Source organism: Mustela lutreola, chromosome 4, assembly GCF_030435805.1.
Source record: "Mustela lutreola isolate mMusLut2 chromosome 4, mMusLut2.pri, whole genome shotgun sequence".
In the NCBI taxonomy this organism is placed as follows: domain Eukaryota; kingdom Metazoa; phylum Chordata; class Mammalia; order Carnivora; family Mustelidae; genus Mustela; species Mustela lutreola.
This window is the reverse complement of record NC_081293.1, coordinates 121,602,640-121,618,710: the sequence shown is the minus strand read 5'-3', so window position 1 is coordinate 121,618,710 and position 16,071 is coordinate 121,602,640. Positions and strand designations below refer to the sequence as shown.

Sequence of the window (16,071 nt, the reverse complement as noted above, 5' to 3'; positions counted from 1 at the left end):
TTACCTGCTTGTCAAGAGAGATAGAGCCTAACACTCTCTTCCTTACAGAAATGGTTTAGGGGTAAAAGGGAATATGGAAACCTGAAAGCAATAAAAGATACTATGAAAAAGTTAAATGCAAAATATAGCTTTATGTTCATATTCCATTATAAAAGTAACATAATTTATAAAACTAATAGAACTATTTTGTGAGAATAGTATAATTAATTTTCAGATACAACTATTTATTGCCATTTCACATTCTGGTTTTATTTATAATTGCCTTATTCTCTCAGTGATGAAATGTAACCAAATGAATTGCCATAATTGCATAGGCAACTTGAAATTATAGTTATTTTAAGGGGAAAATACTTTTTTTAATCTAAGTAGACAGAAATCTACTTTGACTGCATATAGTATTATCAGTAGAGCATATAGTATTATCAGTAGAGAATATGGATTCCCTTTACCCTCCTACTGGAGATTTTAAAGTAAGAAGTTGATTTTTTTTTAACAGTATAATTACATTCAATTTCAAAGGTGTGGAATAAACTCTAGGGGATTTCTAATCTGATAGTGACTTTCAGTATTTTATTAACAGGTTTTTCAATGAAGTACTGTGTGTTCATGAACAGTAATAGTAAGAGACTATTACAATGTTTTCTTTTTTACCTTACCAGTCTGTACCATTATCAATAATTAACATTTAAGTTATACTAGTACTTGAGGGATGCATGATTATTCTTGGTTTTTCCAAATAGCAATTTAATGGCTTGGTAATACTAATTACAGAGAGAATGATGTAATGCTGTCTGTGCCCTTTTCTTGTCTCTGAGCTACACAGTGAAGATGGAAACTAAGAACTGCTAAATGATATAGCCAAGGAGTAGCTTCTCTACAGTGAAGATGAATGGCATAAAAGACCATTATTTGCTACTGCACCCTCTCGGTATACAACGTGCAGATTCTTATTATTTATATTTTCTGATGACAGTTATTGTCTTTATATCTAGAGCTGTGGTTCTCCGCCAGGGGCAGTTTTGTCCCCCAGGAGACATTTGTCATTGGTTGGAAACATTTGTGATTGTCACAGCTGGTGAAGGGGGGGTACTCCTGGCGCCTCATGTGTAGAGGCCGAGGATAGGGCTAAACATCTTACAAAACACAGGACATCTTCTCACCCCCAAGAGGTATCTGGTGAATATGTTTGTAGCGTTCAGGTTGAAAAACTGCTCTAGAAGCACTGAGACATTTGAGGCAAAGGTAAAGGTATGGAATTCTTTAAATGAATGTAAATGTGTAAACTTGTCTATTAGCTTTGGTAGGTAGCAGTTTTCCCTTAGAAAAGCCATTTGTTAATAAGGTATAATGGTTAAGAGCAAATTAAACAGTGCCGCTTTTTAAAATTCTTTTGTTGGCAGTAAAATGAATTTGGGTCGTTTGGGGTTAGGGACATTAGGCAAGCAGCTCACTCAGCCTATGGTTAAGTATTTTTTAATTTAACTTTAATGGAATCTAATATGATCTCTTCCACTTTTAATTGCATATGAATTTGCTGCTCAAAATACATACACAATTCATATATAGCTCCTGATATGCAAAAGGAAAGAGGCTAGGTTAAAATAATATCTCTGGGATTAACAAACAAAAGAACCCCAAGTAGCTGGCTTCTTATTTTATGTTTCTTAATGCTTGTTTTAATTCAGAGTACTCATTTAAAAAAAAAATACAAGTATTTTTCTTAAAGATTTTATTTATTTATTTGAGGTGGGAGGGGCAGAGGGGGGATGGAGAGGGACAAACAGACTTTGCACTGAGCATGTAGCCTGATTCAGGGCTTGATTTGAAGAGCCTGAGATCATGACGTGACCTGAAACCAAAAGTCAGGGGCTTGATCAAGTATGTCCTTAATTCTGAGTATTCTTTCTTTCTTTTTTTAAAGATTTTATTAGAGAGGAAGAGAGAGCATGGGCAGGGAGGGTCAGAGGAAGAGGGAGGAGCAGACTCTCCACTGACCAGGGAGCCCCCAGTACGGTTCATCTCAGGACCCTGGGATCATAACCTGAGCTGAAGGCAGGGGCTTAACTGACTGATCCACCCAGGCGTCCCTAATTCTGAGTATTCTTGACCATAAACTTACTCTTCACCTTATGTGTGAAATGTCTCCAAGCTAAAAACTGAAAAATTGTTACTATGCATCTCTTTTTTTGCTCAAGTTAGTCTTTGTTGTAGTTTGGTTACTGTGTTGTAGGCATGAGCCCTTGTATTGCAGTTTAAATATTAGCACCTGTTCCAATGTGTAGCATGGCAATAGCACAGGCATGTTTATGGTTGTCGCTTGTTCTAGTCTTTCTACCATCTTCTTCTTCTTCTTTTTTTTTTTTTTTCCGTCCCTTCTACCATCTTTAATGCAAGGTTGATAGCGACACCATCAAATTCTTGTTAATAAGAATTGGAGTATGTAGCAATTTATGCTGTGGAAGGTTCTCTAATTCTGACTTCATTCTTCCTAAATATTCTTCTTAAAGACAATGTCTCATTTGAAATGTGATATTATCTCAGCTAAAAAGCTGTATCATATCGAATAGAAAGAATGGAAAGACTAGGGAAATATTGAACTGCTGTGTTTGATTTTTGGATGGCAGTTTGATGTAGTTATCGTCAGAAATATATGCAATATGGGGTTGGGGCTGGGTGGCTCAGTGGGTTAAGCATCTGCCTTCAGCTCAGGTCTTGATCCCAGGGTCTGGGATCAAGCCCCTCATCCGGCTCACTGCTTAGTCGAGAGCCTGCTTCTCCCTCTCCCTCTGCTTGCTGCTTTTCCTGCTTGTGCTATTCCCCTGTCAAATAAATAAGTAAAATCTTAAAAAAAAAAAAAAAGAAATATATGCACTATGAATTCGGGAACAGGATCAATTATGTGTATTCATGTATATGTGTGTATGTGTGTACAGTTACATGGGTATATGTACATACAGAGGATGTTCATAGTAAGCCTATGTTATATTTTCAATTCTTCCTATGTGTTAATTTTCCTAGGAGTTCTGAGTAAGATAGCTTGGAGTTAACTATAAGGTATAAACCATTATCCTGAATATTTTTTTTTCACATTCAGCATTTTATTTGATTAGATAATTTACATATCTCCCATCCTTCTCTTTAATTCAGTGTGACAACATTTCATAATAAACTACTTTAAAGAGCAGGTTTGGTCAAGAATGGAATGAAATAGCAAAAACAAAACCAAAAAGACCCAAATCACTGCTGCTTTTAAAAAACCAACACTGTCACCACTTATATTGCTCATATTCAAATCAAAACACACAAACTATATCTATATATAATTTTATTATTGTTATTGTATTGTATTATTGTATATATTTATTATTATTGTATATTGAGATATATATTATTTTATTATATATATATATATATATATATTTTTTTTTTTTTTTTTGACAGAGATCACAAGTAGGCAGAGAGATAGGCAGGGGGTCGGGGGTGGGGGTGGGAAGCAGGCTCCCTGCTGAGAAGAGAGTCCGATTTGGGGCTCGATCCCAGGACCTTGGGATCATGATCCAAACCGAAGGCAGAGGGTTTAACCCACTGAGCCACTCAGGTGCCCCCTCCCCCGACAAGTGATATTTGTGTAAAACATCTTCAGCATTTCCTTGTGGCTGGCTCTCCTTACTGCATGCAGAGGGCAGGGCTGCATCTGCACATTTGTCAGCTGGTCGGTCTGTCAGTTTGTCATGCTGGATCTGGGAGGCTCACGCAGCTTCACATTATTGGGAGGGCCTGGATGGGAGACGCTTAACGTACTGAAATCCCAAACTGTCATGGCTCCCATCGATGCCAGTAGTGCAAAATCTGCAACAATCTCTCTTGTCTACCACGTAGACAGACCCTCGAGTGATGCTCTTCTGGTGCATCATCTCCAAGGCTGTGTTGCGGTCCGCAGTCATGGCCCTCTTGTCTGTGCTGTGGAAGGGATCCATGGCAACTGTGTTGCACTGGAGGCTCGGGTTTGGAACGTCTAGTTTGGACATGAAAGCCCAGCAGCCCAGCAGCCACGGTCATCGTCGTTAAGGAGCATTGGGCAGTGGTCACGACCTGCAGTGGCAACGCTATTCTCTGAGACAAATGACCACTTAGGAGGGGTAGGAACTGTGTTTCCAGAGTTGAGACCTGCTCGATTTTCGAGGCATCAGCAATGGCTACGGTACCGTCATGAATGACCCAGGCCAGGCAGCTCCCGCTGACAGAGAAGCTGACCCCATGCACCCAGCCACCAGTGCCGCAGCCACCAAAATCGGACATCTGTTGACCAGAAGGCATCTTGCTGCCCCGGGGGTACTGGCTGGCTTTTCACCCACCTCTTGAATGTAGGCGGGAAACACTCTGCCTTTGAAATAAAAGATCCTCCCGCCTGCACAACCTGGCTGGGATGCCCCTCCCAGCTGAGGAAGTGCCCTGCATTTCATAGCTGCCCATGGTCGGGTCTCACTTTGCCTTTCAATCTGTATTTTCCAATAATTCCTGTGTCACACGCATTCTGATTTCTTTCCTCCCTCATTAACACGTGTATCTCTCAAAGGGTGGCGGCAGTCGCATCTTGTTGTCTGTCATAACCCAGGGGATTGTATTGCCCTCTGAATTCTAACAACACAATTTTCTGAATCTCTTCAGTGGAACACTATTGTTCTTCGTATTTATCATTACCTCATTTTGTGCATTTACTCTATTTTTGTGATCTAATTTTCGTTCGGGTGTTGTATTTACATTCCATTATCTAATTGCATAACACCTTACATGGCTTTGTTATTTTTGGGCGTTCAAAATACATATTAATTTTAAATTCCAAGGAGGAACTTGTAAGTCAGCATTCACATTCCCAGCAAGGCCTGGGTGTAGTAACAACTATCTACTAGTTACTAGTAGTTACTAGTAACTAGTAACTGTGTAGGTACTGTGTTATGTGCTGGGCTGTACCAGTGAGCAAAACAGGCAAAAATGTCTGTCCCCTTAAAATTTACATTCTGAAAATTTAATAAAAAAAAGCAAAGAAACCAAGGAATATAAGTATTCCTTTGATCATTCCAAATGGTTAAAAAAAAAAAATTACATTTTGGTTAAAGGAAATAAGAAATATACAACAAACATGATACTTAATAAATTATGTTAGATGATGTTTGCATTTGCTTAAAGGTAGCCAAGTAGAAATCTCAAGCCATAAAAAGTTCAAAGGTAGTATCGTTATCTCAGAAAACTGGGTTATAGGAGAAAGGAAATAAAAGTGATTTTTACCAGTTGTGTTAAATACAACTGACAATGTATTAAAGAACATTAAAGAGTGAGAGATTTTCAAAACTTGACATTTATTTCTGAGATTGCATCATTTACTATTTTAATTAAAGAGGAGGAGGGGAGAGTTTGAAGAGATCAGGAGTTAATTAGTAAATATTGTGTATTCTTTTATGGCAGTATTTATTTATTTTTTTTAACTCACCTAATTTTCAATGGAGGAAGGTAAATCTTTAAAAAATCTTTTTTGTTGGTAAAATATATTCTAGTATCAATTCAGATTAGTGACAATAGATATTTTTTTACCTTAGATGAAGGATTTTTCACATATCTGAACATCTCTTTCTGTTGGGCAGCTTGTCTGATGATGTAACTTACAATAAATCAAAAGAAGGACTTTATTATACTTGTGAATCATTGCAAAATTTCTTAAGGTAAGGGAACTTTGATCTTTGAAGGTGACCACGAAAGAAGATTATATCATTCTTTTGTGTTAATACATCTTTTAGACACAAGACATTCTCAGTTGCTAGGGAACGAGTAGTCCAAAAGCCCACAAAACATTTAATAAAGAAGAAAAAAAATATAACGAAGCCATCCCATATTGCAAAATTTAAGTAAAAGTAAGTGAAATTGATTTTTGAGTCTCTGAAGCAGTTGAGGTAACAGGCATCTCTTTGCTGCCTGCATTAGTACTGAAGATGTGAGAACGTACCCCTGTTAGACAGTAAAGACAGTGAAGTGATAATGATGGTTGGAGTTCTGTCCCATTTTCTTTTAGTCCCTCTCATTATTATGAGGTAGGATCATATTCATCCAGTTCACATATATTTTTGGACAATGTGTGCACATCTATTTTGATATTTTTAGCTTTTCTCTCTAGAATTTCATCTCAGAATCTCACATTATTGTGAGGGTCATAATAGAAGTCCTGAGATAATTTCATTATTTTGTAAAGTCGAACGGAAATTGTACATTTCTCACAATAGAGCTCATTCTTCCTGTGAATGAAATGAACCCAATGAGTAATGAAACGAAGGTGCAAAGTAGTAATTAATAATGTTAATCACGACTTTCAAAGCCTGAGGTCTTTCTTAGCATTTTTGCTTTTTGGAAGAGTGAATCACTTGAGGAGTTTATTATAGACTTACTATCCAGAGGCTGATTATTATTGTTACCTCTCAGCTAGGAGCTCTTCACAAATAGTTCATTGTTTTAATTTTCTATTGTTACTTTGACAAGTCACCCAAAATGTATTGGCTTAAAACACAAATTTGTTATTTTACAGCCTATAGATCGGGAAGTCCTTCCCTGGGCTTATGGCCCTCTTTCTCCATCTTCAGAACTGGCAACATCGGGAGGGTTTCTCCTCATGCTTTGTTCTCTCCGGTTTCCTCTGGCATAGTCATTTCCTCCCCTTCCACTTTTCAGGACTCTAGTGATGACTCTGGACTCACTAGGAAGGTCCACGATTATCCCTTTCTTTTCAGTTCACCTGATGAGTAAAATTTCATTTCATCTGCAAACTTAATTCCCCTTTGCCATGTAACAGCATATAGTTCCAGGTCCTGGCATTTAGCAAGTGGGTCCCTCTGGGAGGCCAGTATACCTCCTAGCATAGCCATCCCTCTGGTACTCTAATATCTGCATGCTGCTGTCCTTCCACTAGTCAGACTTCTGCTTCTTCTGCCCTTGATCCACCGAACTATTGTCTCACATGTGGCGAAAGAATCCGATTGGTTCAGTGTGTTGTCATCATTTATACAGATCTTTGGGACCTGTTGCCTCACAGGCCTTCAAGCCAGAAGTGAGCTGCTTCTAGATCTGATATGTCTTGATGCAATTAGTCGAGGGCCAGGGTCAAGGTCATACATTAGACTATTGCTACCCATTTGTAAGGAAACGTGTAGGACTCTTCTTTCATCGGGGACTGTCAAAAGGAAAACTTGTCTCAGAAAGATGACTGTGGGCATGGCAGAAGTCTTGATTGCTTACTCAAGATGAGTTTCATGGGAGGGAAAGGTTGTCAAAATTTGCATATTTAAGACTCAATGTGCAGACATTTCTGTTTCTCTTAAGGGAACTTAACTTATTTAAGACCTGCCATTCTCGCCCCCTGGGTGGAAAAAAACTTAGTTGCAGAATTTCAAGGTGTCTCCCAACTCCCTTCCAATAATCTCTGGCGTTCTTCAAAACTTTGCTGCTTGGCATCTGGTGCAAGGGGAAGCCCGTGACAAGATGTGTAGTATATTCGCTGTTTTACATGCTCTTGGCATAGATATTGAATTTGATTGCTAATACTTGGCCAGTCTCTTCAGCCTCTTTTGGGCCCCTCAACTGTGGGTGGTTTGCACCATCATCCTTCAGCTGCAACTCAGCTCCCCACTGTCCATCTCTCAAGCTCTGCGTTGAAATTCCCTTGATTATCACTGACTTAGTCTCCTAGCAGACAGATTAATGCTGAGCTACCTTTCTTGTTCATTCCAGCAGCCTTTCTTTTTTTTCCATGTCCTGCTGAAGCCAGATGAGATCCCGGGCTGAGTGGTATTACAGATCTACTTTGCCTAAACGTGCCATGTTACCATTTCCCCTTCGACTGCTTTCCCCTGGGCAGTGGTTTGCTCCTTTACGATGTGATCTGGGACCCAAACTGCCTCCACTCTGATACTCCAAAGCCTGAATTTCGGTATTCTCACTAATGCAGTGGTTAATCAAATGTATTTTTCAGATTTCTTAAAGTGAGTAAATGGTATAATGTAGGTGAAACACCTCAGAGTGATATAGAGTAGAAGCTTCAACGTGATTGCTAATCACTTTGAACCCATTTGGATTTGCATCCCAAACTCAGAAGCCTATCTTGCTCTGGGTTATCTGTGTTATTCCATGACATAATAGTAAGTATTCTGATTTCTGAACTATTTCTTTAGGTATGTTTATGAAGTAATTATATCAATGAGTGGTATCACTTTTTAATATTATACTTGAGATTATTTTTAAATGTATCATTCTGAAGATTATCTTTTTTTTTTTTTTAAAGATTTTATTTATTTATTTGACAGAGAGAGATCATAAGTAGACAGAGAGAGAGGCAGTCAGAGAAAGAGAGAGAGGGAAGCAGGCTCCCTGCTGGGCAGAGAGCCCGATGCAGGACTTGATCCCAGGACCCTGAGATCATGACCTGAGCCGAAGGCAGCAGCTTAACCCACTGAGTCACCCAGGCGCCCATTCTGAAGATTATCTTGAAACTATGGACTTGGAACAAAGAGACTTAGAAGTTTCCTGTGGAAAAAGGAAGGGAAACTATATTCCCTGTTGTCCATGAATGTAATAGTGAATGGTCATTAAAGCCAGTTAATTAAGATGGTAAGAAAGCAAGAATTGACAGGTGACAGATATTTTTTCTGTCAGAACTTGTGGCAGGGATGGAAGTGAGAGGATTTGCACTGCAGAAAAATTAAAGTATATGAGTATATCAGTCAGGACGAAAAATATCCTGTCTAGGATTCTCACTATATACTACATTCTTTCTAGTAGAAGAAATGGAAGCTAGTGTCAACATAACATAAGAGGAATTGACATATGATTTGAACGGGGCTCTGTCTGGTATCGAAAGCTCATGTTATTTACACTGTGTACTTTTATTTTTTTTCTGGAAAGAATTGGATAAAATGGTAAAACAGACAATTGTTTTTTAAAAAAGGAAAAAAAGGGGCATCTGGGTGGCTCATTCGGTTAAGCCACTGCCTTTGGCTCAGGTCATGATCTCAGGGTCCTGGGATTGAGCCCTGCATTGGGCTCCCTGCTCCATGGGGAGTCTGCCTTTTCCTTTCTCTCTGCCCCTCCCCCTGCTTGTGCTCTCTCTCTTTCTCTCTCTCTCTCAAATGAATAAATAATAAAATCTTAATAAAACAAGCAAAAGAACTAGTTCTTTTGGTGGGGGCAGTTATATGGTTTTAATTAATTTTTATTACCAAGAAACATTTCAAAGGTGGTTTTATACATTACAGAGTACAACAGGATATTTGTATTGGGGCTGCAGATGTAAGCTTCCTTGACTTCGCTTATTTAAAGTTTCTTTGTGAATTAGGTTCTGTTTTCTGTTTTTAATTTTCTAAGCATGAAAAAATTACCCTAGAATCAACTTTAGAGAATTTTCTGTATCTATTTGAGAGGATTTGCATATACTTGAACTGAATTGTTTTTGTCTGATTCATACTCCATTCGTTCTTTAAAGAACTTATATCTGGCATATGTCGGTAGTGACTTAATAAGTGACATTACGTTTCGTACATAATGCAAAGTACAGATTGCATATTTGGAACTGATCTCTACCGACTCTGAATTCTATCCTAGTCCCTGTACCACAGGAAGAAGGTCAGACTTCATTTAGAAATGAACACAATATTAACGGCACAAAGCACAAGTGCTTGCACACCAATTAGCTTTATTGGTTTTCTTGTAAAGAACTAAATGCCCTGGATCAATTACAGTAATGTTGAGGTTTATCTGTTTGTACCCCAAATCAATTAATCTTTTCAGGACTTCATGTTCCTGGATGTCATCTTAGGCTCAAATGAAAGAGAGAGCCTTGGGCTGGATGGAGTTGTTCATGGGCAACTTGGTCTTTAAAACAGGACTCCTTAATCTGCCCCTTAGCAGAAAGTCTGAGCAATCCAGTAATAGGCAGGAATTCCAAATAAAACTGAATGTGGGGATTTTATATGACCGGATGACTGTGCCTTGAATAGTTGGGATGATGAACCTATAGGGTCAAAATTTAAATGACTATGAGAAAAACCTCATAGTTTGAATAAGTTAAAAAAAATTAGTAAAAGCTGGATTTAAATCTTTTAAAATGATTAATTTTGAATCCCCTAAAAATATGAAAACTTCATGTAAAACTAACATGTTCAGTTACAAATACATGGTAGCGTATGCATCTGTGCATATGTGAAAGCAGCGTATACCAGTAGCATCCGTGGTCAGCTGGAAGCAGGCTGTAGGACCTGTTGGTAGTATTGCACAACGCTGGAGTTGAGCCAGAAAAAACAGGGTTGAACTGGTTCCTGCATGTGCCCTGGATTCACTTCTCCTAAGACGATAAAAACCTGCCAGGCCCTGGCTTTCAAAGATGGTTTAGTCATGCATGTGCAACCCATCTGTTGGATGCATAAGGGGTTTCCTACTCGGCTCAGCCCTGTAGCCACAAGCATGGTTGCTGTTTCTCCTCACCCCTCCTTCTTTAATTCCTCCCCCCTGCCAGGAGTGCGCGGGCTCTGAAAACAGGTGCATCTGAGGCCACTCCAGGGAAATCCTTCTATGGACACTGATGGGAGGCAAAATTACAGGCTTCTTTTGCTGCCTAGCTTGCTTCCAGCATAGTTTGATTCAGTGATTCAGAGAAGACCAAACCCCAAAGATTCAGTTAGCTAATGAAAAATATTTACAGTTACAAATTTAACCGAACTTGAATGTAGACCTCCGTGACTTTCAGCCCTTCTGTATAGTAAAGCTCCCTTTGTTACCTGGGTGAACCGGAGCAGAGGCTTCATTCTCTCTCTTTCCCTCTCTCCCTGCCCCTCTCTCTCTGCTCTCTCCCCCTCCCTTCATAAGGTTTAGCAGCATACACTTTAATCTCAGTGGTTGTAGCTGGCAGGATAACCGTGGGGAGTCTCCTTCAGTACATTTTTGGTTCCCCCTTCCTCCTACCTTGGTTCGCTGCACACGTCCTCCAAGTCTGACCTGCCATGCTTCTGTACTACTGTTTTCTAGCATCACCTTTCTTTAAAAAAAAAAAAAAAATCCCAATGGCAGTTAAGACCAGGTTTTGCATTCAGGGAGGTACAATTTCAAGTCACAAACTTGAAATACACAGGGGCGCCTGGTGGCTCAGTTGTTTGAACATCTGCCTTCAGGTCTGGTCACGTACCTAGGGTCCTGGGATCGAGCCCCACGTCAGGCTCTCTGCTCAGTGGGCGCCTGCTTCCTCCCCGTTCCTGCTGCACCCCCTGCTTGTACTCTTTCTCTGCAAATAAATCTTAAAAAAAAAAAAAAAGACCTTTAAAAAATTGTGTACACAGATCTTTGTGGTACAAGATATTTTCTAGCCCCCCCCTTTTTTTTATTTTAAAGATTTTATGTATTTATTTGACAGAGATCACAAGTAGGCAGAGAGGCAGGCAGAGAGAGGGGAAGGGAAGCAGGCTCCCTGCTGAGCAGAGAGCTGGATGTGGGGCTCTATCCCAGGACCCTGGATCAAGACCTGAGCCGAAGGCAGAGGCTTTAACCCACAGAGGCACCCAGGTGCCCGTATTTTATAGCCTTTTAACAGGGCATGCTAGCTGGTGGTCTGATAGCAAATTTTTACTTACATACATGTTTTTGACACATCCACATTCTAAAAAGATCACAATGAAGAAAGGAAAGAGTGGGTCTTTCTAAAGTGGGTCTGTTTAAAATACATTCTACTATGAACTTAGGAACCACATAAGCAATTATTATTAATTTTCTTTTCTCTCCATGCAGATTTATGAAAAGTATCAAGATTTGTATACTGTGGAGCCAAATAATGCACGGCAGCTGGTGGAAATTGCAGCCAGGGATATTGAGAAACTTCTAAGCAACAGATCTAAAGCTCTGGTGGTGAGTTTAAGTTGGATCTGCTCATTTTATTATTTTCCATTGCTTATTTATTTTTCATACTTCATTTTCTCTAGTATGCTTCCTTTACCTTGGAAACAGTGTCGAGGTAACATGTTCCTAAAAGGTGAGAGATCACAGTTTCATAGTGGAATGCAAAATAATCAGTGTATTTCTGATGATTAGTTCATTTTTTATGTTAGGTGATTTAATAACATAGGAGCAGTGTATTTAATTGGGGCATATATCTGTTTATCCATTTGTAAGTTATGTGGCACATTCATCATGTTTAAATCTATGATACAACATAAGACCCACAAATATTGCCAGTACCCTTCAAGCTGTCTTTGTAATCATCTCTTTTCCCTGTAAGGCGGCCAGGACTCATTTTCTTGTCTTTTTAAAAATAGACACACCTCGCATAAATGTTTTGCAAAACATGGTGGTTGTGAGTTTGCTTATTTTTCAGCTTTATTAAAATATTGTAGTGTATACAGCCATCAACACTTACTTTCTTCCCTTAGTGTTACTTGTGTATTTATCTGAGTGTTTGCACTTGGCTTAAATTCACTCTCATTCACAGTTGAAAATTATCTTATGTGGGCTTATCTCCATTGGTTCATTTCTTCTCTGTTGGCAAACTATCATTCGATTATCTCCAGATGAGTGCTACTGTGAATATTGCTGCTGAATTTTCTTGAACAAGTCTCGTGGTACATAAATGCAGGGATACCTGTAGGGTGTTATATACATGACAGGAGAATTAATGACCATAGTGTACTCACAGATATGAATATTGTTTTCCAAAATGGTTCTATCAATTTACACCTCCACCAGCTGTACACAAGTCCCCACTGATCCGTATTCTGGCCAATAAATGGCCATGACAGATTTCTTAATTGTGGACCGGCAAATGGAAGTAAAGTGTAAAGTAGAACCTCCCCTTCATAGTCATGAGTCATAAGACAACTTAGTTCATTATCCACTCACCATTTTTGTTTCTTCAGTGAAATACCTGTTTATATGTTTTGCACATTTTAATTTTTTAAATTGATTTTTGGTCATGTATTCTTGATGGTAACTCATTTAAGTTCTGTGTAATGCAAAAAATATCTTTTTGTGACTTGCTTTTGACTTGTCTTTTCATTGTTCTAGTGATGTATTCGGACAAAATGCATTCTTCATTTTAACGTAGTCACAGTGACCTTTTAAAAAACTTATGAGTAAAAAAAAGTTATTAGTATTTCAGGGTGTGTGTTTTAAGAAATCCTTCTCTGTCCTGAGATTGTAAACATTTTTTATATATTTTATTCTAAAAAGTTCTGTCTTTCAGATTGATTTACTCAGAACTAATGTCAGTATACATTGTTAGATTGCAGTTTATTTCTATTCATTCATTCATTCACTCATTCATTTATATATGTATACTTATATGACAGAGAGAGAGAGCCCAAGCAGGGGGAGAGGCAGAGGGAGAAGCTCTCCCTGCTGAGCATCAGCCTGATGCCAGGCTCTATCCCAGGACCCTGGGATCATAACCAGAGCCAAGGGCAGATGCTTAACCACAGGTCCCTAGGTTGCACTTCAGATTAAATGTTTTTCCAACCAATTTTTCCATGGCCATTTTTTAGCTTGCCTTACCCAGAGAGCTCCAAATACCAAGCTAGATTTCTGGCAAACCCAGTCCCTTCCCGTATTCTTCAGAAGGATCTTGAGTATTTTTGAACCTTCACAATCTAAGTTTTAGATTCTAAGTTTAATCTAAGTTTTAGATTCATCTTACCATTATCCAAGAAAATCTTTCCTGGGATTTTGATTGGTGTTTGCATTGACTCAGACCAAACTGGGAAGATTGATATCATTATGGTATTTTATCCTTCTCATTTATAAATAGACTCTTCTTGCCACTGAGCAAGTTTTTATTCTATTAAATAATAATTTAAAATTCTTTTGTAAAATTCCTATATATCTTCTGCTAGGGACACTGCTGGGGCTTGTGTTTAGCTTCTCTTAGTCTACAAATCACAGTGCTGTTATAAGAATTTGTCCCAGGACAGCTTCGAATGTCCTGTTTACTTATCACTCACAGTTCAGATTTTTAGCTTACTCTATTATATATCTGTATATCTGGGCACTCAGAAATTTTGCCTGCTTTTTTGGCACTGATAAATCTTTATGGTTCTTAAGATATCCAAAATCTTGTTGTAATATAAAAGGAAAGTTCTTTGGAATACTTGAATGCCATATTGCCAGAAGTTGAAACATTTAATTTTTAAGAAAGATTTACATGACTTATCCATGGTAAAGTAAGTTTTCATTACTGGAAGATTCAAAGCATTCTTCTCGTAAATTTTGGGTATGTGAATACCATTTTTACGCATCATTTACAAATGTTAAAGTGTGTTTTCAATAAAAGTTTATTTAATAAAAATAAGTACTTTCTACTTAAGTAATTAATTAATTAACTCACTCAATGACAGCTGAAAAGGATTCCAATTATACTAATTTTTATCAGCTTACCTTTTTCCTCCAAACATAAGAAGTAGATAATCCGGACATCAAAGTCCCATGAAAGGGGTGCCTGGGTAGTTCAATGGGTTAAAGCCTCTGCTTTCGGCTTAGGTCATGATCTCAGGGTCCTGGGATCAAGCCCCACATAGGGCTCTCTGCTCTGCGGAGAGCATGCTTCCTCCTCTCTCTCCCTGCCTGCCTCTCTTGCTTACTTGTAATCTCTGTCTGTCAAATAAATAAATAAAATCTAAAAAAAAAAAAAAAAAAAAAAGAAAAAAAAAGTCCCATGAAAAATGATCACAGAATGAAATATCATGTCTCTTGCTTTAATTGGATTAAAATTGAGCCTATTGAGAGTTTCTTTTTTACCATTTGGATTTAAAGCTCTAGACACCTGGCACATTATTTGAGTCCTGTGGGGGACCAGTGACTATCCTAAATGCATTAATGGCAGAATACAGAAATCACAATGACTAATTAAATGTGGAATTAGATTATATGTCAGGGGGAAAGAGTCATGTTTGTTTTCAGACTAAATTCTTTATTTAACTTTTTTGACTCCACAAAAACAGAACACACATTATTTCAAAGGAAAATGTTTTGAGGCTAATTGAAAAACAGGTGCTACATTGTACTGTAAATGAATGCAAGATGGCATTATTAATTAACTTCTATTTTTGTTGTAGGCTTATACTCTGGGAGACTTCTTGACTAAAAGGCTTAATTTATCTGGGTGGGATGCCAATGTAATTCCACAAGTAAACATACCAGGAAATACCATGAATGTACAAATTTGACATAGATAAAGTTTAATGCCAGATTGACCTTATGAGTATTTACTAAGTAGCATTATCTAATTATTTCTTGTAATAAGACTAAGCTCTTGACATCATTATTAGTGTCATTTTTCCATGAGAAAACTGGGTCTTTGAGAAATCTTCTAACTTGTTCAAGGAAGTGTATCTAATAACTAATCTATGCCAGTGCTTCTTAAATTTTAATGGTGTTGGTTCACCTGTGGCTCTTCTTAAAATGTACAAGCTTATTCGGTAGTCCTGGCCAGAGAGACTACATTTCTTATAAGTATCCAGGTGATACTGATACTTCTGGTATAAAACTATACTTTGAATTAGCAAGAGTGGAAGAGCATTCAAATTCAGGGGTGTCAGACTTGATTTGCATTTTAAGAGTTACTTACTATATAAATATATCCTTTGGTCTAAAAAAGTGTATAATCGTTGAGGATGAAAGGAAGGCTAGAGAATTTGCTATAAATTACTGTTCATCAGAGTGACTAAGAATTACGCTACTTAGGTATTTACCCCAAAGATACAAATACAGTGATCTGAAGGAAAACATGCACCCCACTGTTAATAGCAGCCACATCCACTATAGCTAAGCTCTGGAAAGAGCCTAGGTGTCCATCGACAGATGAATGGATAAAGTAAGATATAGTGTATATATATATATATACAATGGAATACAGCTCAGCTGTCAAAAAGAAAATGAAATCTTGCCATTTGCAACGACGCCGATGGAACTAGAGGGTATTTATTATGCTAATCAAAATAAGTCAGTCAGGTAAAGCCAATTATTATATGACCTCATTCATTTTGTAGAATTCAAGAAACAAAACGG

The 16,071-nt window shown here is 38.1% G+C and overlaps 1 protein-coding gene and 1 pseudogene across 7 annotated transcripts in view; one reads left to right on the top strand and one right to left on the bottom strand.

The window, feature by feature from the left end:
* Nucleotides 1-16,071, top strand: part of CACNA2D1 (calcium voltage-gated channel auxiliary subunit alpha2delta 1) — a 504,453-nt gene that overhangs the window by 98,992 nt on the left and 389,390 nt on the right. For all 7 annotated transcript variants that reach the window (XM_059170974.1, XM_059170972.1, XM_059170973.1 and 4 more), the window contains exon 3: nucleotides 11,809-11,925. In XM_059170974.1, coding sequence (XP_059026957.1) covers nucleotides 11,809-11,925 — 117 coding nt within the window. The remainder of the gene's footprint in view (nucleotides 1-11,808; nucleotides 11,926-16,071) is intronic.
* On the bottom strand, nucleotides 3,722-11,032 carry LOC131830029 (actin-related protein 2/3 complex subunit 1A-like; annotated as a pseudogene).